Source organism: Elgaria multicarinata, chromosome 1 (assembly GCF_023053635.1).
Source record: "Elgaria multicarinata webbii isolate HBS135686 ecotype San Diego chromosome 1, rElgMul1.1.pri, whole genome shotgun sequence".
Classification (NCBI taxonomy): Eukaryota; Metazoa; Chordata; class Lepidosauria; order Squamata; family Anguidae; genus Elgaria; species Elgaria multicarinata.
The window spans coordinates 116936753-116959238 of record NC_086171.1 but is presented as its reverse complement, the minus strand read 5'-3'; the positions used below and the strand labels follow the sequence as shown (position 1 = coordinate 116959238).

Sequence of the window (22486 nt, the reverse complement as noted above, 5' to 3'; positions counted from 1 at the left end):
ATTCTTCTATTGGAAGGAAGGCCCTAAATTATTTATTGTCGGGTGGATTATAAATACAATAAATGTAAATCCATGTGATGCCATATAGCACTGCAAAACATTTCTGTGTGAACTGAAAGAAGAGGAGAGGTGGAAGAAAGAAAAGCCATACTTAGGTTTCTACAGCTATTGGTATGGGCAATATGTCCTAAAATCTAGGAGGAAAATGTATAGTATTTCTTTAGGGTGACTCCCATTGAGACGGGAGGAAAGTCCCCAGGCTCTCGGGCGACACACACAGCCCTCGCTCATGTGGCCACTACCATATGCAGAATGGGGGGAATTCGCTGTATATCCGTATTTGTTTGCATTGTAATCCCTCATATGGACAGGGTTCATTTGGGAACCGGAGGTGTTGCTCCAAGTGTGCTACGGTGTCAAACGGGTAGTCTTCCGTTTCGCTCCCTCCCTCTCGGGACTGCGTGTGATGTCATCGGCCGTCTCGGCCAATGGCAGGCGGCGGCGGCGCATTCGAACGGAGATTTAAGAGGGGTCACTAAAGTGATGGTCTGTTGGTTGATTGTCAGAAGACAGGTGAGTCGCGACGCGGTCACTTCCGAGCAGGTAACTCTCTTCGAGGGATTAGACCACCACTCACTGTCTCGGGATTTTCCTAACTGTCGCAAAAGGCTCTCCCGGGACTTGTGGAGCAGTTTAAGCCCCGCCTTGGCCGAGGAGCAGGCGTCGGTGTGTAGCACTGGATGGCGGATGCTGGGAATTGTAGTCCAGAATATTTTGAGGTCACCAATTTGGGGAAGTCTGATTTAGTTCCTCATCAGGCGAGTCTCTAATGTTTTGGCTGCAGGGGATCCTATTTTTCCTCTAACAGTGTGCAGCAGTTTTTGCTGGGGCTGAAAGCGAGCACCGTTAATTTCAAGTGGATTTTTAAAATCTGCTTCCCGCCCTTTATGTGAGAAATTAACTCTATTTCTCCCCAAGGCATACTATTAATATTTATTTTAAAGTGAAATATTTACTTACACAAACGGATAGATACGCTGTTCTCCCTACTTCAGGCTACTCTTGCTACATATGTTGTTGTTGTTTGACTTCATATATAATTTAGGGTGAAATCTTATGCATGTTTAGGCAGAAAAAGGTCCTACAATTCCCAGCATCCCCTAGCCAACTATGCTGGATAAGGAATGCTGGGAGTTGTAGGACTATTTTTTCTTGTCGAAATATGCATTGGATTGCTAGGGTGACCATATGAAAAGGAGGACAGGGCTCCTGTATCTTTAACTGTAATGTAGAAAAGGGAATTTCAGCAGGTGTCAATTGAAGAGGGTGAAATTCTCTCTACATCAACACAGTTAAAGCTGCAGAAGCCCTGCCCTCTTTTGTATCTGGCCACTCTACTATAGCTAGTGTAGCTTTAACTGTTGTGATGAAGAGGGAATTTCACCCACTTCAATTGACACCTGCTGCAATTCCCTTTTCTACATTACTGTTAAAGATACAGGAGCCCTGTCCTCCTTTTGATATTGTCACCCTAGATTGCACCCTTAACCATATTAGCCAGCTTGAGTGTACCCTTGAGTAACAGATGTTGCAGATAAGTAATAGGGGATGGGCCATTGCTTCATAATTCCCCACCTTCCTGGTTGTCAGTGCTGAGTGCTATCTGGCTTGTTAGAAACAGAATGCTGGACTATTTGGCTTTCTATATGCGTGTAAGGACAAAAAGAAAGATCATTAATAGTGTTGAGGTTCAAGAATGAGATATGCTGGATTGTAGGCCAAGTACTCAGAACTTCCCAGAACTAAGATTCATAATGTCCAGGGTCATCGGATGCAAAAAAAGACTGGTGAACTCTTGCTGAAACTCACTATTCTACACAACTACTGAAGATGTAGGAGCCCTATTCTCTTTTGCATCTAGTCACCCTAATAATGACTGGGCAAAACAGTTCTCTATGATATGGAAAGTGAATGGCCATTCCTTTAGTTTTATATCATAAATATGCACAATTTGCTGACATAATGAATACAATATCATAATGCTTTATCTCAAAAGTAAAAATATTTTTCTACATTTTTAAAAATTTCTATAGAAAAGCATGCTGTAATTCAGTGTGTTTGACAGTGCAACCCTTACTTCTTGGAAGTAAGTCCCACTGAACTCAGTGAGTCTTAATCTCAGGTAAGTGGGCACATGACTACGGCCTTATCTGAGTTCTAAAAGGTGTAAAATATAACACATTTGTACTGAATTTTAAAATTCAGTTATGTAAAATGAGATTACAAGATTTAAATATGTTTAAAGAATGTATTTAAATGTTTTATCCACGCTGTGAGAAAGCCTGTACGATTAGCACAGATATGGAAATATTACACACCTGAGGAATACTGAGTATAAAATTTGAGAATAACTGGTGGTTGTTCTTTTAAAACAGGTCTCATGGTGACATATTCTGCTTGTGTTAAAGAGAAAATAGAACTAGACATCAAGTGTATCTTTCAGGAAGAGCTTGTATTTCAGCCCTGCAACTGCAGCTTGCTTTAGGCCTCAATGCCTATCTATATAGTTCCGAAGAGAAGCCATATTAGTGTGGTTGGTGATTCTTCACAAAAGCATCCCCCAGAAACTGTCTGTGCTAGAAACAGGTTTGGACAACAATTTACACCACACATATCAGCAAAGGAGGAAAGCAATCCATTGTCACAGTCCCTTAGTACAACGAAAGACATAAACAGGACCTATGTGCTTTCGGCCTGTACCAAACTGGCTGATGCCTTGCCTGCTGTTACAACTGAGGGCAAGTTGACCCTCCAGAGACGAACTGTGGCAAATGAAGAACAATCCAATAAGAATGCAACACAAGACAGTGAAAACACACAAACAGAAAGAAGATTGATGCTGCAGCGCCGTACGAGAACTGGATCGACTGAGAAACATAAAGCAAATAACATTTATGAAGCTAGAGCAGAAAATGCGGTGTCTCTACCACAGAAGAGTAACAAAACTTCATTTCCTCCAAAAACTAACAGCAGTGACCCTCCACTTGTTAAGAGTGATCTTCAATCACTTAAAGGCTGCAGGGATGGAAAGATAAATCCTGATATGAAAAATGGTTTGCTTTTTAAACCTAGTAGTTCAAATGTTACTGGTAGCTACACGCCTTTGACATACAGGACAGTTGTTGCTGATTCACAGTGTCAAAACGAGGTTCCTAGATCGTCGCTCTTAACGACAGCTAAACCAGGTGATAGGGCATCTGCAACAAAAGTGACTGAAAAACATAATTTCAGTAAGGAAAATGGAAGTGAAACCACACTAAAAAGATTTCTTAAAAATGAAAATTTGGAAGGGCAGAAGACACCAAGGAAAGGTACAGCTGAAGGAATTAGATTTACTCCCAAATGTGGACCTGTTCAGTATGCCAGGAGTCCTGCTCTCTCCACTGTAAAGAATAAGACACAATGTCTTCAAACAGTATCACAAAAGAATACCAGTAGTTCAAATGCATTTACCCTGAGTAGTAAAAATGAAAGGGTGCAAGAAAATCCTACATATATTCAACCAACTGCTTCACTGAAAGAAGATACTCTAATGCAGAATATGTGCACAAAAAACGACCCTTTCAAAATAGAGAATAGTAAAGTAACTGTGGCTGTGAGAGTACGCCCCTTTAGCATCAGGTATGTAATCATTATTTTTCAGGATTTATATCAGAGAAGATACAAGTTGCTATGTCCTTCTACCAAGACTAGTGTAAAGCCCATGTCACTATGGGTGTTAGTAGTCCTGCTCCCTTCTTGCTTTTTTTGCTCTTCAGCCCCCTATTTATTTATTTATTACATTTATATCCCGCCTTTTTTCCTCCAAGGAACCCAAGGCAGCATAACATAAATCTCTTCGCCTCTGTGTTATTCTCACAATAACAACCCTGTGAGGTAGGTTGGGCTAAGAGTGTGTGACTGGCCCAAAGTCACCCAGTGGGTTTCCATGGCTGAGTGGGGACTAGAACCCCAATCTCCCGATTCTCAGTCCAACACCTTAGCCACTACACCGCAGAGGGGAGGGGTTGCCCTGCCTGTTTGGCATGGAGAATATTAATTGCTATTAAAGCTTGAGCTTTGAACTTTTTTGAACTTTCAAAACTTTCTTCACATCCGCTCAAACTTCAGTTTGATTATGTTTGATTATGGTTGTTTTATTATGGGTTTAATTTTTGTGAACTGCCCAGAGAGCTTCGGCTATTGGGCGGTATAAAAATGTAATAAATAAATAAATAAATAGTTTAAAACAAAAATAAGCAAAATCGGTCTGGTAGATCTCAAGTAATAAACCTTACACTAATATATTCTTTTATAAGATACTGAGTAGCTTAACTTGCCTTCCAAGGTACCACAACCCAATTTGGCTCTTGTTGTCTCTGTACCTAGTGTACCACCTACAATTAATCTTCAGCTTTGCTAATATAATATTTCTCTGCCTTAGGGCTGGAAACAACTGTGTAATTACTAGATCTTTTTTTGGAAACAGGCATTTCTTTTTCCTTGTCCCAGTAGCCCTGGATACAACTTCTCCTGGGCTCCATTTTAAGACTGTTAATAAAGTGTAGACTTTGGAGCAGCAACTCAATGGCCAGCTTTATCTCCTTTCCCCTTGCTTTCTTTAACACTCATCCTGGTGAAAAGTTCTGGAGAACTTGAAATCTTGCTTACAACTTTGTGATGTTTTGGTTGATCCTGATAAAAGTATTGTCATAACCATGGCTTTTGAATTTTTTTTTATAGCCAGCTCTGCTGAAGGTTAGGAAAAAAATATGCTACAAATTCCCACCAGACACTAACGCCAAATGTTAGAAACCGGGGACTTGGTTGCCCCCACCTGCCGCTCAACCCCAGGCTAGTTAGTCAAGATTTTGTTTATATTGCTAGTTAGTCATGCCTTTAATCTTTGAAAATATAAGCTTTGATCAAAAGTATGGGTAGTGTATTTTTTGGTTATCTCACTGTAATACTAGGCATATAGTTATATTGTAGCAAGTCCTACTGATTTCAGATTTACTTAAACGTATGTTAGCATCAGAGCTTAAACAATATACTAATGAATTACTTTGACCTAGGTCTGTTTTACATATCAGTTTTATAAATTGCTGGTGTATGATCTTAAATTTCACTAAAGTTGTTTAATATGTCTCACTGATAGTTTTTTTTTTCCCTTTTCCTTTTTCTACCGCCCAATACATATAATGAAATCTCTTTTAAGAGGAATTTAGCAGAGAGAAAAAACAGTGTTGGGAAATGTTTACTGCTTCCTCTTTGTACAGTTATCATGTAATTGAAATTATGACTGTTCTAGATCTAATATGTTTGGTTTTATATCTCCCCCTACCCCAGAAGTAATTTATATTTTGTGCCTTTATTCAGAGACAAAAATGAAGAAACGTTCCAGGTCGTTTCCATGGCTGGACAAGAGACTGTTGTTTGCCATCCAGATACAAAACAAACCCACAGTTTCATGTTTGACTTTTCATTCTGGTCTTTTGATAAGTGTCATAACTTTGCAAGCCAAGAAATGGTATATCAGTCCTTGGCACTGCCTCTCCTAGAAAGGGCTTTTGAAGGATACAATACCTGCCTATTTGCATATGGACAGACTGGTTCTGGAAAGTCATATACGTAAGTTGGATTGGACACGATCCAAGTGTTTGTTTGTTTTTGTTGCCGCTGAATATTGGTTGTCTTCTGGTGTTCTTTTTCGTTTCTTTTTCTAAAGTTAATGAAGCTAAACAAACAATATGGAGAATGTTCTATTCAAATTTCTCTAGAAAAAATATATTAACTGAATGAAGTTGTAAGAAATACAGTCCTGTAGACTGTGATATATCTGTTGACTAGAGTAAAAAGAATAAACCATGAGTTATAAGCCTGGGTTATTCTAATCCTAACAATCTCCAATTCTGGGTTCGGACTTCATGCTAAACAACCCAGGGATGGAGCATCTCTGGGGTGTTTAACTCAATGGTAGCAGGTGAGCAGGCAGGAGCCAGTTTTCTCCTGGTCGTTCATGGCTATTCAGAGTTTGTTTAAACCCTAGTTAGCTGTGACATGTGAACTGGGCCATTGTGGCTCTTCTTGGACATGTTTCAGAAGAAATTTCTAAGAAGCTCCTATTGTTATTACACCAATTTGCATCAGGGGTGGATTGAAAGTGGCTAAATTTTCCAGGCTGGTCAATGAATTTGGCTAATCATTTTTTAAAAATTCTATTAGACTTCATAATATTCTACAAAACAATTCTGCAGAATCACTTAAAGGTTGTCCTAGATATTATACAGTATATTGGTGGTAATTTAGAGAAATTTAAAAGTATCCTTCTGCAGAATTAAGAACTGAGCTTATAAATATAATATTTCTGTTACAGCATGATGGGATTTGATGATGGTGAACAAGGAATAATACCAAGATTCTGTGAAGATCTTTTTACTCAAATAGCAAAACCACAAACTCAACAGGTATTGTTGTAGTATGGCCTTATCTGTGCTTTTTTTGCCTCTGAGAGGAAGAAGGTTTTTGAGATTCATCATCAGCTTTTATCATTCAAAGGGGAGTGGGATTTGTCCCCATATTTTGCTACAGGAGTGCAGGCTTTTGCTCAGAAATAGCCTACATATGGTGAGAAGTGGGCTCTCATGAACATACCACTGTGCATAAAAAATCATATGTCATCTTAGGTGTACTTACATGCCACCTAGTTTGCATGATTTATTCCCTTTCAATATGGTATAGAAGGAAAGTACATATGGATATGCTCAGGTCACGTTATATACAGTTCATGTACTGTTCTATGATCCAGGCCATATATTATGTTAAGCTATGGATTTTCAACTTCTGAAATAGCAGTATCATAAAGTATATGTGATCAAGTAGTCAGTATAAGAAATCTATTCTGTTCTTTTACAGCAGTGTTGCTGTTTTTTCACACCTCTATGATGCTGTGTCCTTTGTCTTCTGGCTATGGCAAATTGTGATATTTTGTGAAATTTTCTATGAACAGTTGAGTTGGAGCTTGTATTCTAGGTATCCTAAAGCAGGCCTTTGCATGGCTAGTATTGTAGAGTAACTTACTGCATTTAGACGCTGGGCAAAGCTCTGGGACATTTAAAAATAGTGCTGGCATGCAGAAAGGCACCTGGGGTACCTATATCTCAACCTCAGGATTCTGGTGCAATAATCCTTGTTCACTGCTCAGCCTAGACATGCATTAGCACATTTCTTCATTAGTACATTTAAAATGAGTTTGTGCATTACAAACAGTCCAAAAGAATACACCGATTTAATTATTATCAGGTGAAGGGATCCCTAAACAAAAAAGCTTTTTTAAAAAAAAGAATTTGCAGCTTGTTGATGCCTATACTGTTGGTGATGGAGAGTTCTTTGAGCTTTTGATTTTAGTCTGTAGGATATTTTCCTCAGCTCTTGCTATTATTATTTGCTGGCTGAGGGCTGCTCCACAAATGGTGGCAGTCCCCACACTTGCCTTCAAACACATGGGACCCCCTCCAGGTAGGTAGGTTTATGGCTGAACCTCTGTTCTATGGAGGTACTGTTCGTGTGATGTATCACTTCCCCATAGTTGATCTCCATGTAGCTGTTATGGTACTTGAACTTTGGGGAGGTGAAATTGCTCGAGGGTGTGTGTGTCTGAGTGAACTGGCTGTTAGATGCTGATACAGCTGAGCTAATGTGTTCATTGCTTTTCTTGAGGGGGTGGGGTTGAGAAGAGAGTTAGTTTTTTGGCATTCTGTTCAGAGTGACCCAACTAGGTGAGAGAATCCTGTGCCATTTGCCCTACTCATGTGGTTGCTTCATTCACCCATCCTCTCAAGCCCTCTCTTTTCCATGGTGGGGGTACACCCACAAAAAGCAGCTCTCACACTGCTATATAGGCAGCCAACTTTCAAGCTTTGTTTTTCTAAAGAGTGTAACCATCCATCCAAACTATTGTGTTTTTATTAGATTATTCATCATCTTGAAATGAGCTATTTTGAAGTCTACAATGAAAAAATTCATGACTTGCTTGTCCTCAAAGCTGAAAATTGGCAGAAGAAGGTACCTGTAAGTTGCTGCTTGTGTTTTGCCTCTTTGAGATATTACCAGTGCACAGCAGGGCCGAATTCAATTTTGGAAAAGTGCTCAGGGGCCACATTCCAGTGGTGGGATGGTTTACCACCAAATTACCAGAAATAACAGCATGTTTTAGCTTAGAACCCTTATTGCTAGTAATAAAGCTTTAGGAGAGGCATGCCAACTTTCAGAATGAGGAGAAACACCTGCAACTGGGAAATCATCAGCTGGGAAATCTCTCAACAATTAGTGGTTCGGGGAAAGAGGGTGGAGCCAGGGAAGGGGGCATAGCCTTATGGGGAATTCCAGAAGGCTGGATTTGGCCTGCGGAGCTGAAGTTGAACACCCCTGGTATGCAGAATAATAACTTTGGATACAAGCTGCTCTCATTGTCATCCGGAATTAGATTATTTCTCCTCAGTGGTTGCAATTTCAGCTGTTACAAGCATAGAAACAACTGTACATCTATTCAAAAGATTGTGTTTGAGCTTCAGCAAGGATATACTGAGGGATACACCTTAGGATGGTCAGCTTCTGTATTGTCAGGGCCTGCTCAGACAGTGGCAGTATTTTGCTGCACAAAGTAGCCATGTCCCATGTGGGGTTTTCCAGCTGTGTGGGATCTGTTCATGAGTAAGCATCTTCCACATGGAAGGGCACCTACTTGAACTTTAAGGTTAGCTTTTCTCTCCCCTGTTTTGTTCAAATACCCTGTTTTTGTTACTTTTCAGAGGTTTACCTCTTAAAGCTTTGCCCACATGCTACTTTGCATTGTGTGATTCTTGCAGGGGAGAACTTTCTCCATGATTTAAAAATAAATAAATTGTAGTGCAAATGTGGATCGCCTTGTTTCAAGGGTTATCAAATTTTATAATGTGGCATGTAGAAATAAATTTTAAAATAGTTTTATGATAGACTTGTAATCAGTATTGTCTTTTCTGATTAACAGCTTCGTGTAAGAGAACATCCAGTATTTGGACCTTATGTGGAAGACTTGACAGTGTAAGTCTTCATATTTTGAATTTCTCCACAAATAACTATGTACTGACCTGCAATGTGTCTTCTTAGGCCTTAGCTAGACCTACCTGTTATCTCTCAATGGAGGAGGGAAGATCTTGCATTGTGTTTAACGCAAGATCCCTCCTCTATTTACACATAACGCGAGATGGCCTCAGAAGGAGAGGTGTCGCACCCTCCATTTTTAAAAAAAATCTTAAAGGACCAGCAGCGCACGAACGCTCGTGCGCAAATGATAAGTCCTTTTTAAAATTTAACTTACTTTCCCCACTCTCCCCACCCTATACCTGATGGGCGCAGCTCCCGGCTCCTCATGAGGAATCGCGCAGAGCTGGGTTAGCCCGCGGCAACTGGGCACATGTTCCGCGGTCTCGGGCTCAACCCTGGACCGCGGAAAAACCGGGGCCAAAGGGGAGGGCTATATCCCAGAGCAAGGGAGGGATCATCCTTCCCTGATCCCGGGATCCCCTGTCCGTCATGTGGACTCACAGGGATGATCCCGGGGTTCGCCCTGGGGTAAAGCCCCGTCTAGCTATGGTCTTAGTTAGAAACTAGAAGTCAGCAGTCAAGTAATTTGTTGGTTATTTGAAATTAGTTGTGAAAATCAGCCCTCACCGAAAGTTCCTGTTGGTCCTACCAGTCTTTCTCACAGAAGTTCTCTCAATGACGCTCTGTCCCGCTGCACACTGTGTTTTCCCTAGAAACGTCAGGTTCCCCCACCTATTGTTCTTTTAGGCTCTTGTTTCTCAATTCATTGCCTACTTTTCAGCTTTCCTTCAGCCACCCTATCTCTGCTTTCCTTAACTTCTCTACTACATGCCGACTGTCCTTCTTTGTCTGTATTAATCCCAACCAAATACATTGTTTTCCCTTTTCTCATAAAGCTGGATTGTAAATGTTCTGTTGCTGCTCATTTTTACATTTTGTGAGTGAGCAGCACCAGATGATATTGGAGGCCTCATCCTCACAAGCACAATAAAATATTGATTCCCATAAACCTATGAGCAGGTCTGCGTTTTCATTCTTGTAGCTGTACATGCATGGGCCACGATAGTGTCACAATTCTGTGGGGAATCCATCTTCAGTGAGGTATCCGTTGGCTTCACAGAAGCTACTTGGTGTTTAAATTTAAGTTGAACCATTTGTAGGATTTAGCCTGTGTTTACATGTTACTCTCCACTCACCCCAAATCCATGACAGCATTATTTTTTCCTTCTAGGAATGTTGTTAATTCTTACTCGGATATTCAGGTAAATTTTTGTTGTTGAAGTGTAAATTATGGGTCTTTCAATAGCATATGCAAAAAACCTCATCTTCAGTCATTATAAAAAGGGTTTTATAGAATAATGTAGAGGGGGGTGGTTCTGACATCTTGCCTGCGTCTATGAACTGGCAATTAATCCAGTACTGATAGAAAGTTACTTGCAGGATCAGTATTTCTGATTGTATTACTTCTCCCTGACCCCCAGTGGGACATTATCAAAGACTTTCTTTTTATTTATATGTTTACTTTTATTATTTCAGGAGGTGCCTATTTTAAATGTCAGAAATCTCTCTCTCTCTCTCTCTCTCACACACACACACACACACACACACACACCCACACCCACACCCACACACCCACCCCACCCCACCCCCTTTATTGGCTATTTTACCAGGTAGATAAGCCCAATCGTATTTTAAATATTCTCTATCGCATAAAATCCCATCAATAACATTAGTTATTGATTTTAATGAGAACAAGGAAGCAACTATCTGCTGTTGAGAGGTTGTTTCTGGAGGCGGCTACCTTACGGTATCTAATTTTGAACAGTTTATTTATTTATTTATTACATTTATATACCGCCCCGCAGCCAAAGCTGTGCGTTTGCATTAATGTTATCTATGCTATTTATTTGGTTTTGTAAGGGTATCTGACTGCTTTTATGAAAAGAACGAGTCAAATCACAAATAAAATAGAAAACCACCAACCAATTCTCCAACAAAATCAGTACCACCAAGCCAGGGGGCAATTGTGAAACCTCATTTGGGCAAGCTTTTAGGGTGTAATTCTGCCAGCCCCACCCACCCAGAACTGTGTTGTTCCAGTGTATTTTTTAAAAATGTTAAAAGACCTCATGATGTTCAACATGTTTTCTCAAAATTTCACACCCTGCCTCTTTTATCAGCATTGGCTCCAGTTAGGAAATAAATACAGAGCTACGGCTGCTACAGGCATGAATGACAAGAGTTCTCGATCTCATTCTGTTTTCACACTGGTGATGACACAAACGAAGGTACTGCGAGGCTTTTTTCTTTTTTAAAAGTATACTTGTTATTAAAGTTTTCTAATACAAGTTTTATCAACTTTGAAGAATTCAACAAATTAACTCTTCCCCTCTTCTTCATTGTGTTAAAAGCAATGAGGAGACGATAATTTCTTTGTTAATGCTACTTCCAGGCTGCATCTTTACGTAGCCAGATATTTGTATTCCAGCAACGTTGTTTGTCTTTGGTCCCCCGATTGGCATCGATATGCTGATTTTACTTGGTAGTTCTGTCTGTTTCTATTCCTGTCATTAATGCCATCTGATGTGGATACTATGGGAAATAATATGAAATTGAAGTGTAGTGTTAGCCAAAAATGTGCCTGACCGGTATAGGTGTTCATGCACCCACTGCAGACTTTTAAAATAAGGGATATTTTTCTCATATCAGCCACAAAGAACAATCTATTTTTATTAAATGAATATACCTCTAACTGGCAGGTGCTCTCGGACCAGTTTTTACAATATATCTATGTGATGGGGTGGGAGGGCAGAGTGAAAGAAAGTTTTCCCCTATATAAAGAAAAAACCAGCAGTCAGAATCCCCCCCACGCCCCACCCAAAAAACTCTTTGAAGGTTCCATGGGACTATTTTCCTTTATGCTGCCAGGTCAGTGTGAAGGTACTCACCCTCACCTCGAGAGGATCATGAAGGATGGGAGAGTCAGGCCCTGAGGATGCCGGTCCTGGGAAAGCCAAATTCTCCAGCCTTCCACAATCAGAATTATTTTGTCCGAGAAGGAAGATTGATGCTTTTGGCAAAAAAAGGGTCAGACAGGAGTGGGGAATTGGGCTCTTCCTGAATTGTATGTGTTTCTACTTTGCTTGAAAGCCAGTGTCCTCTTTTATCCATAGTGGACTTGATAATTCATACCTTTTGAAAAAGCAATTTCATTATTGTTAATAGAATGAGCATCAACAAAACTTGTTTAATATTTCAAAGTGAAGTAATTTCATGGAAGGTGACTGCCCAGTATACTTCTAGTAAGATTTTCCTTTTTCTAATGTAAAATTAGCATTTGCTTCCTATTGATGCTACTGCTATCTTGTTTTATGAAGGTTTAATTGTTACAGAACTATAATGACATGTGAAGGAGGAACTTCTCCAATTATTAATGTTATATATGATACAATCTCTAGAATTATTTCCAGCTGAATTCATAGGCTACAACTTGGATAGAGATGTTTAACTGTAGTCATTTCTTTCTTTTAGATAGATACTGTGGAAAAGGAAGAACGTGAACATAGAATTATCAGTCGTGTTAATCTGATAGACCTAGCGGGTAGTGAACGCTGCTCTACAGCTCAAACCAGTGGAGAAAGACTGAAGGTAAAATGTGTATATGTACTGTGCCAGGTACAAGGCAGCTCTCCAGTGGAATGACCTGCTCTGTGGGTCCCTGTGCCAAGCGAACATTAATATAGCATAATTTATGAGGCTGCAACACCTAGCCTGCAAAATAAGTCTTACAGAGGATCAGACCACTGGTCTGTCTAGCTCATGGGGGTCTTTCTCAGCCCTGCTACTTGAGGTACCAGGGACTGAACCTGAGACTTTCAGCTTGTAAAGCATGTGTTCTACCACTGAGCTATAGTACTGATTTAAAATCTGCTATGTGGCCACAAGAAAGTGTAGATTTTCTGCAGTGGCAATATGGCTGGCATGTCCCTTGTTACAGCCATAGCTTTGTGGCGCTTCTTTATTCCATTTCTAGATTAAATTTAGCGGGGGGAAAGAATCAGCTCAGACATTTGGAGATCTTTCTGCACTGAGCAGCTCAAAATGTCTCTGGGGTACATGTTCCCAGGGATTGCAACCATGGGGAGGAGGTAATGTCTGGTTTGACCTATCTCTGGTTATGTTTGCCGCAGGAAACCTTGGTTGTAATATGTTGATGATATGGCTGTTTCTTTCCTCTATATAGGAAGGTGCGAGTATAAACAAATCGCTGTTAACTTTGGGGAAAGTTATTTCTGCACTGTCTGAGCAAAATCAGAGCAGGAAGAAGGTGTTCGTTCCATACCGAGATTCTCTCCTTACATGGTATGTACATATTTTCTGTGCTATAAGAGAAAAGGGGGGTCGTAGCGAAGACTGAAAGTCAATTACACAAATTCAGATTTGCTATGTTTGTTACAATATACCTCCCAAAGATCAAATTGACATGTCTAATCAACTAAAAATCCCATTAGTTCACAAGTCATTTCGTTATTTAGGAGTCCAAATTTATATATATATATATATATATATATATATATATATATATGAACATATCCTTCCAATAAATTATGGAACAATCTGGAAACAAATAACAGCAGATATTAAAAGATGGAACAAAATGAACTTGTCGCTATTGAGCAGAATATCAGTTATAAAGATGATGGTGGTGCCAAAATTTACATACTTGTTCTATGTGTTACCCATTGATATTGCACCAATTTTTTTAAAAAATATGGCAATCAACAATTGACACATTCATGTTTAAAAGTAAAAGACCTAGTACACCAAAAAAAAAAAAGATACAGGAGGACAGAGGAAGGAAGATGGAGAATACCCCAATTAAAACATTATGAAGCCTCTCAGCTTAGACATTTAATGTCTATAATTAATGATTCACAAGACAAACATTGGGTTTGTATAGAAAAGTCTTTCAAGATACAGATCTCACGTTACTACCATTCATTAAAAATAAATTAAAATTAAAAATGGTATACAACAACAACATACAAGCATTATTTCCATATTAAAGGTCTGGAAATACAGAAAGGAATCATTGATGCCTGGGATATCACCACTGATACCAATTTGTGGACACCCGGATTTTCACCTAATAGAATGATAAATAAAAAGGCTTTAAAAGACAATCAACTGGGATAGATTATAGATTTATTACCCATATTTAGGACTGTCTGGAGGACATCATTGAGGAATACAAATATTACATGGTTAGCATGGTTTCAACTATCCACATTTATTAGAAAGCGATATATCGTACAGCAAGGCACCAGAAACTTGGCAGATTTTGAAAGTATGGTAGTTAACAGAGAAGAAAAAGATAAAGGGCAAATAACTACTCTGTAGATTACTACTTAAACTGCATTTAGGATCACAACAAGTGCTACGAACTTGCTGAGAATTTGACTGGGCTATTAGAATAGATCAAGAATACTGGACAAAAATGTGTGGAAAATTTCCTTCTAAAGCCATATTAGCTAAATGTACATAAATATCACTTAATATATTCCAAAGACAGTAATGCCATCCAGAATAGCAAAGACGTCTTACTATTATGCTGGAGAGGATGTGGGGTCTGGGAATCCTGTGTTCACATATGGTGGGACTGTGAACATATTCACAGATTTTGGATGGAGATTTTTGAAGAAATATCCATCATAATGGAAGCAACAGTAATAAAAACACCGGAATTGGCATTGCTTAATAAATTTGATGGCTGAAACCAACCTATATTACACAAAAAGCAAAGTGAATAACTTACTCAGAGAAACTTACTCAACGTTTGAGAGTATTAAGAGGACAAAAGAAAAAGGAGGGTCATGTTTTATTACACACACAAACAAAACAACAGCACCAACATAGATTCCAACTGCTTTTAACAGCTTATGTTTACAATACTTTCTCTGGAGAAAAATAAAATAAAATGAATAACAATAATTAAAATAAATAGCCTTGATTTGGGGTCTATCCTCCTATTAATTAATTAATTATCCTTTAAAACTGCCTAATAACCAATGATAAATAATTTGTATTGTGTGTTTATAGTGTTGGACCATGTAGCATTTTGTTTCTTCTTTTTAAAAAAGCACATGTAATTTGTTATTTCTTGCATGTTTGGTTTCTGTATTATGTTAATATTTAACTTCTATATTTGCAAATAAAAAAAAAGTGCCATGCTGGATCAAACTGAGGTTCTATCTAGTCCAGCGCTCTGTTCACACAATGGCCAACCAACCAGCCATTGGCCAGCGATGAACAAGCAGGACATGGTGCAACAGCACCCTCCCACCCATGTTCCCCAGCAACTGGTGCACACAGGCTTACTGCCTCAGATACTAGAGATAGCACACAACCCATCAGGGCTAGTAGCCATTGATAGGCTTCTCCTCCAAGAATTTACCCAACCCCCTTTTAAAGCCATCCAAATTGGTGGCCATCACTACATCTTGTGGTAGTGAGTTCCATAATTTAACCATGCGCTGTGTGAAGAAGTACTTCCTTTTATTTCTCCTGGATCTCCCACCAATCAGCTTCATGGGATGACCCCGGGCCCTAGTATTTTGAGAGAGGGAGAAAAATTGTAGTGAATTCCATAATTTAATTATGCGTTGTGTGAAGAAGTACTTCCTTTTATTTGTCCTGAATCTCCCACCAAATCAGATGACCCTGGGTTCTAGTATTTTGTGAGACAGAGAAAAATGTCTCCTATCCACATTCTCCACACCATGCATAATTTTGTACACTTCTATCATGTCTCCCCTTAGCCTCCTTTTTTCCAAGCTAAACAATCCCAGCTATTGTGACCTTCCCTCATAGTGAAAATGCTCAAACCCCTTAATAATTTTAGTTGCCCTTTTCTGCACTTTTTCCAGCTCTATAATATATCTTTTTTTTAGGTCTGGTGACCAGAACCGTACACAGTATTCTAAGTGTGGTCACAGCCTAGATTTGTATAAAGGCAGTAGGATACTGGCCGTTTTATTTTCAACACCTTTTATTTCCCTTTCTTCCAAATGAAGGCTGCTCAAGGAAAGCCTTGGTGGAAATTCAAAAACTGTTATGATTGCCACAATAAGCCCAGCTGCCAGTAATGTAGAGGAAACTCTTAGTACTCTTCGATATGCTAAGCAAGCTTGTTTCATAGTCAATATTGCCAAAGTAAATGAAGACATCAATGCTAAGTTAATCCGAGGTAAGGTTTATAGTAATTTTGTTGGTTAATTAAGGTCGCAATCCTTAATTAAGGATGTAATCCTTAATTTTGTCGGTTAATGGGAGTTGTGGGACTTTTGGCTGGCTAAATATGCATAGGATTGCACCTTAAAACGCTATTTCACACCCTATGCTGAGATTTCTCGGGGAGTGTACACTTAACAGGGTGCGATTGGAAAGATGTTTGTACCAATTCAGCGACAGAAAATTGTAGTTGAAATCCACCGGTGGTGCAAAAAACTTTTTTTTTTTGCATGACATTGTGATAACTTTGCCTCAGTGCATTGACTTGTTATCAAGGGGAAGACTAGCATGCTCATTAGTAATCTGCAGTGCAAAATGCTTCCTGACGTTTCCAAGGTGACTTACAGCCAACCACAGGTCATGCATCTCTTTGTGTGTATCTATATCTGTATATTACATGTGTGCTTTTTTTCCGTTCACATTGTTCATTTTTAGGTGTACACCTAAAATACTAGATTTAAGAGAATAAAGTATTTGGTTTTACTCATTGCACAAGCAGAATGTTTAAACGTCCCGCATCGTGGCTCCAATCAAGTATAGATATGAAAACACAGTTCTATTGAAATTCACTAATTCTGTGCTTGATTGTGGCCTGTATCGTTCTATTCTATACCCATGAAACCCATGTTTGCTGGTAAAGGGCAGGGGTGGGGGAGAGAAAATGTGTTGTTTTTTGTTAGTGAAAGGAGTTTATTGTGTTTTGGATCAGATCCCTCCTCTGCCTTCGTACTCTATCTCTTGGGCAGTTTACTTGTTGTTTGTGACTAGCCATGCCTCCCATGGCAGCCATTTTGTGGTGGTGTCCAGGACAGTTTCTCAAATTGCCAAATGTTCAAATAACCCCGTCCAGAAGGTTGCCTACCCCTGCACTAGCATTACATAGACAAGACTGTGTGAGCCACGGGATCATGTACTACCCCCACCCTCCTCCGTGAGGGGATTGGAAGCATCTGCTTTCATCTTTTATAAACTTCAGTTTAGTGTTGTGTCTGAATACTAAACTATGGTTAATCTTAATTATGGTTTACTTAAGACAGCTTCACAAATCATGTTTTAAAGTTGGCTTGTTTCAGTAAACCGTAGTTAAGACTTACCACAGTTTTTCTAGGTTTGGACATTATGCTAAATTGCAGGTAGTAAAAAATAACAGAAGCAGAAGCCTGCACACTCTCTCTTGTCGATGCACCAAAGTGAGAGGGGGGAGTTTGTAAGCCCAAGGTTTAGTGTTATGTCCGAATGAGGCCGGTGGTTCTCATACTTTTTGACACAATGTTTAGTGTCAGATGTACAACAACGTTTCTGGAAACAGAAACTGCCTTCTGTTTGCCGAGGGCAACGTTTGTATGCAACCCATTGATCCACTCCTATTTGCACAATCTAAGAATTCATTGTTTGTTCAGGCATGAGTGATCATGCTTGCTCCCAACTGCTTGTCCGCTTCTGGTGTGCTAAAGAACCCAGGGACAGTCCATCCCTGGGTTGTTCGCCATGATGTCTGAACCCAGAAGAAACAACCCAGAGCTATAACCCAAGAACAAACCATGTGTTATGACTCTGGGTTGTTTCTCCCTCAAGAACATGAAGTTCCAGGTTTGTACGACAAGGAGAACAACACCAGCAATGTCCCTGGGTGATTTCGTGAACCAGAAATGGGCAAGTGGTCAGGAGTCAATTTGTTCGCTCCCAAACATACCATGATTAACAAACCATGAGTTGTTTCATTATGCAAACCAAGTCATTGGTTTCTTTTATTTGTTGCAAATATTTCTTAATTTGATGAATCACCACATAATTCTCACAGATTTTACCAAAATATTTGTTAGTATAAGAGGTACTGCTTTGACTAAGTGCTGAGCCATCTTGTTAAATACAGAATTGAAGGCTGAAATTGAGAAACTGAAATTGGCTCAAAGGAATGTTCAGAATGTTGCCCCTGAAAAGCAGAGACTTTACATACAAGAAATAACATCTCTAAGAATGATGCTACACCAACAAGAGAGGGAGATGGCTGAGATGCAAAGGTAATAGTACTTACAATCTTCTGGGTAATATGAATTGCTAATTATTAGTGCCCCAAATAATATTGTTGTTAGCTTCCATTTTAATGGTAAAAACAACATGGGCAATCTGACATACATGGGTAGAAATTACATACAATTAATAACAAACTCAATACATGATGTTGGATCCAGACTGTTAGTTGCAATTAGTTCCCACTGAAATCACTAAGTTTTCACATTGGATAGCATCCAGTACCGTTGCTCAGTCTCTGCTAGTTTTCAGAATGGGACTGGTTAGTGGAGCTCCCTTCTATGAGCACTGCTAATCTGCATTCTTTCTAAACATTTCTACTTGCTTTGGATTGCTTCAGGAACTGCTGGGTTCTCATTGCACTAGAGGTAAATCACGCTAGCTTGCGGGCAGTACTGGAGAATATCAGGGGGATGGACTCGATGGCCTTGTAGGCCCCTTCCAGCTCTGCTATTCTATGATTCTATGATAACTAAAGTCTGGATCCAACCCACGCTTAACTTCCGTTGACCAATGTGCTTTGTTAAACCGATAATCTATAAATGCATGCTAATTTTTATTAAAGAAGTTACAAAGCACATTGGTTCCACACGGACCTATGGTCTGATTGGAGTCCACCAGTGAAAGTGCCTTCAGGATGGTGGCCCTCTTTCTGTGGAACACCTTGCCTCTGGAGGTCAGGCAGGCGCCAACACTGTGTTGGTTTCGGCACCTCCTGAAAACAGCTTTATTTTAGGAAATATTCCTTGACTAACAGCCATGATTTTTATTGACATTCTGTGTTGTTTTTTTAAGTATAATTTTAATGATGTTTTAATTTTTGTATCTTTTGCTGTTTTAACTCTGATGCTCACTGTTTGGAATATGTTTCAGATATGGAGCAATATACTAATTGTATAAATAAAATTTAATAATTATATAAATAAAGTTACACTTTTCTTTAGATTTTAAGAAATTTAAAAATTAAGCCATGATTGTTTATTCCTGTACATTGGTCTCCCATTCTTCAATCATTGAAGTTTCATCTTCCTGCCGACGTTTGGTTCTAGCTGTGGTTATCGTGTAGTATAACACTTATAAGCACCTGCTATTGATTGGTTTCATATATTTCTGTAGGTTCAAGGGGTATTGCTATTCCAGTAATTCTTTTGTTTGTTTTATTGAGATGAAACAAGAAGATCTTAATCTGTGGAAAGTGTACTATAGATTGGGGTGGAGGGTGTTGTGTGGCTTATTTTCAGTAGAGAGGCCTATACTTTTGTGTAACTATTTTCTCTTAATTTCTGACATTGTATTAACTTAATACTGTATTTCCTGCTATGTTCTAAAATGTAGATGTTCATAGAATGGCCTAGATCTTGCGTCCAAGTTATAAAATTCTTCCATGTGTTCTATTTTTATATTTTCAAAAGGAGGTTGTTCTCTAAGTTGTTCTTATAGTTTCCATATGCAGTTTTTTATCTGTAGATATAGGTATTAAAATCAGATGGCTGACTGTGTTAATATTCTCTTGGCTAGTATAAAGTAAATCCATGCATCGGTTGTATTTTTTTCCATAAATCAAATTCTCTAAGAGCTCCACCGAGGTTAAATTCAAAATAATACAAGGTTGGTAATACTTTCAATGTCGCACTCTTATATTCATTCCACAATCTTAGTACACTTTCTGTTATGAGATGATGATGATTTTCTTTGCTTAAACTTTGTTGTCCCTAAAGGAAGACTGTTCAGTTGTAACTCCAATCTTCTTTGGATTATGTATCAGTTTTGTTAGCCTCAGAATGGCACTTGCAAAAAAATAATAATAATATTTTACTATTTGATACTAAATAGTCATTTTTTTCCTCCTAATAAATAAAGGGCCTGGAAAGAAAAACTTGAACAAGCAGAAAAAAAGAAATTTGAAGAAACAATGGAGTTACAGGTACTATTCTTTAAGCAAATCCAGGTGTTGATGCAAAATCCTGGACTTAATCAAAATTAAGTTCTCTTTCTTTCTTTCTTTCTTTCTTTCATTCATTCATTCATTCATTCATTTATTTATTGCATTTGTATACCGCCCCATAGCCGAAGCTCTCTGGGCAGTTTCTTTGCCTATATTATGTTCCTAAAAAAGTGAACTTACCATTTTTGATTACAAGAATTAGTCTCTCATTTTCTGAATCCTTCATTTTAGAAAGCAGGTATTACATTCAAGGTAGATAACAGTCTTCCTAACCTGGTCAACCTCAATGAAGATCCCCAGCTCTCTGAGATGTTGCTGTACATGATAAAGGAAGGAGAAACTACCGTTGGGAAATGCAAGCCAAATTCATGTCATGATATTCAGTTGTCTGGCATTTTAATTGCTGATGACCATTGGTAGGTGTTCCTCTAAACAAATACATAATGAGAAATGGGCTATTCCTGTGCACAAATGTCTTTGTAAGGGCAATGCAATTCCTCTGAAATAATTATGTGGGTTAGGCTGTGTAGGTTTATAAGCCAAGTTAAAATATAATTGGAGGGAAATGAGGCAGGGTTTCACACTGATGTGTTTAGGATGATGGCTAAAGGGAATTAGACAAATCCATGGAAGGATAAGACAGTTAATGGCTATTAGTCATGGGGTTGTCTCCAATGTTCTGCTTACAGTAGACCCATTGAAATGAATGGGACTTAATCTAGACTAATAATGGATGCCACAGAAGGCTATAAGAAACGTCCATGTTCAGAGGCTGTCTGCCTCTCAGGACCAATTGCTGGGGAACAACAATGGGAGATGGCCATTGCTCTCCTGTCCTCATGGATTCCCCAGAAGCACCAGTTTGGCCTGTGAGAAACAGGATGCTGGATTAGATGAATTTATGGCTTGACTCAGCATGTCTGCCCTTCTGTTCTCATGGTATCTTTTTTAATCTGACATAACTGCTTTAAAAATCCTATTCATTTCAAGAGTCTTTGGTGCTGTGCTGGGAACATGAATGGCAGCTATGATCTAAAGAGCTGTGAAATTAGTTCTGTGAGTTGTAGGAAGCAGAAGGCTGTGTTTCCCAAACAGTGGTTCTCCTTGTGGCATGGCCTTGGAAACTGAGGGTAGTTTCCAACATAGGTTGTGAATGTGGCAAAGGAGTCCAGTACCGCCGTGGTAGTAATCGGCTGTTTGGATCCTGGCCTATGTGTGTATCCAATAGTGATTAGCACCGCTTTGGTGCACTGACATAATGCTTCTTATTTGTAGTGTGATCAAACAGATGGATGGTGCAGTGAGCATTATTCCACTGGGAGAAGCGAAGACATACGTTAATGGGAAATGCATTTCAGGGCCTACATTTCTGCGTCATGTAAGTTGATTGAAACAGGCATAACTTGATTATTTATATGTGGATTTTGAGACAAGAGTTTAAGATCATGGGCTGTATGCTGATTGACAGCAGGCTGTGGATGGCTGAGCTGACATGACTTGATTCCTCCCCAAATTCATTATAACATGAAGCTATCAAATACCTTCTGCATTTTATAGGGTGATCGCATCATTCTTGGAGGTGACCACTATTTTCGATTTAATCATCCAGTAGAGGTTCAGAAAGTCAAAAGTCTGCATTGTGGGGCTTCCCTTCCTGAGGATGGTCCAAAAGGTTTTGAATTTGCAAAAGATGAATTGCTGGCTGCACAGAGGGCTCAGTGAGTAGTAGCAGATATTCTGCCTTAAATGGTAACTGTGTATTCCCTCTTGCATATGACAAAGTTGCGTGCCAGTTTCTAGAACTTTGAGTGGACTTAAAACTCAAATGATGTGGTCATTTTTGTATAGGTAGGAGAAAGAAAATAAATGTCTGTCTATTTTAATATGTAAGGATGGCATCTTTGGGGTTTTTTATTAAGCAGAAATCCTGTTCACACTGAAATTTAGGCATTGATGGTTGCCTCTAGAACTAATGTGTTGTTTTCCTTGAACTACAGCAAAACAGACTTGCTGTACTCTCCTAGGATTTTTCATTTATTCCTTGGATTGTGAGGGTCCCTTTATGCCAGAAAGCAATGATATATATTAAAATTTGAA

At 39.1% G+C, this 22486-nt stretch overlaps 1 protein-coding gene across 1 annotated transcript in view; it reads left to right on the top strand.

Moving 5' to 3' along the window:
- The first annotated feature begins 2551 nt into the window (after positions 1–2551).
- The window catches only part of KIF14 (kinesin family member 14), a 38810-nt gene continuing 18875 nt past the window's right edge, over positions 2552–22486 (top strand). Inside the window, exons 1-15 of the mRNA XM_063117438.1 lie at positions 2552–3681; positions 5419–5670; positions 6416–6506; positions 8011–8109; positions 9068–9120; positions 10355–10385; positions 11304–11411; positions 12655–12771; positions 13367–13485; positions 16197–16369; positions 18287–18434; positions 20305–20368; positions 20621–20805; positions 21665–21767; positions 21947–22107. Of these exons, the coding sequence (XP_062973508.1) occupies positions 2552–3681; positions 5419–5670; positions 6416–6506; positions 8011–8109; positions 9068–9120; positions 10355–10385; positions 11304–11411; positions 12655–12771; positions 13367–13485; positions 16197–16369; positions 18287–18434; positions 20305–20368; positions 20621–20805; positions 21665–21767; positions 21947–22107 (2834 nt within the window). The remainder of the gene's footprint in view (positions 3682–5418; positions 5671–6415; positions 6507–8010; positions 8110–9067; positions 9121–10354; positions 10386–11303; positions 11412–12654; positions 12772–13366; positions 13486–16196; positions 16370–18286; positions 18435–20304; positions 20369–20620; positions 20806–21664; positions 21768–21946; positions 22108–22486) is intronic.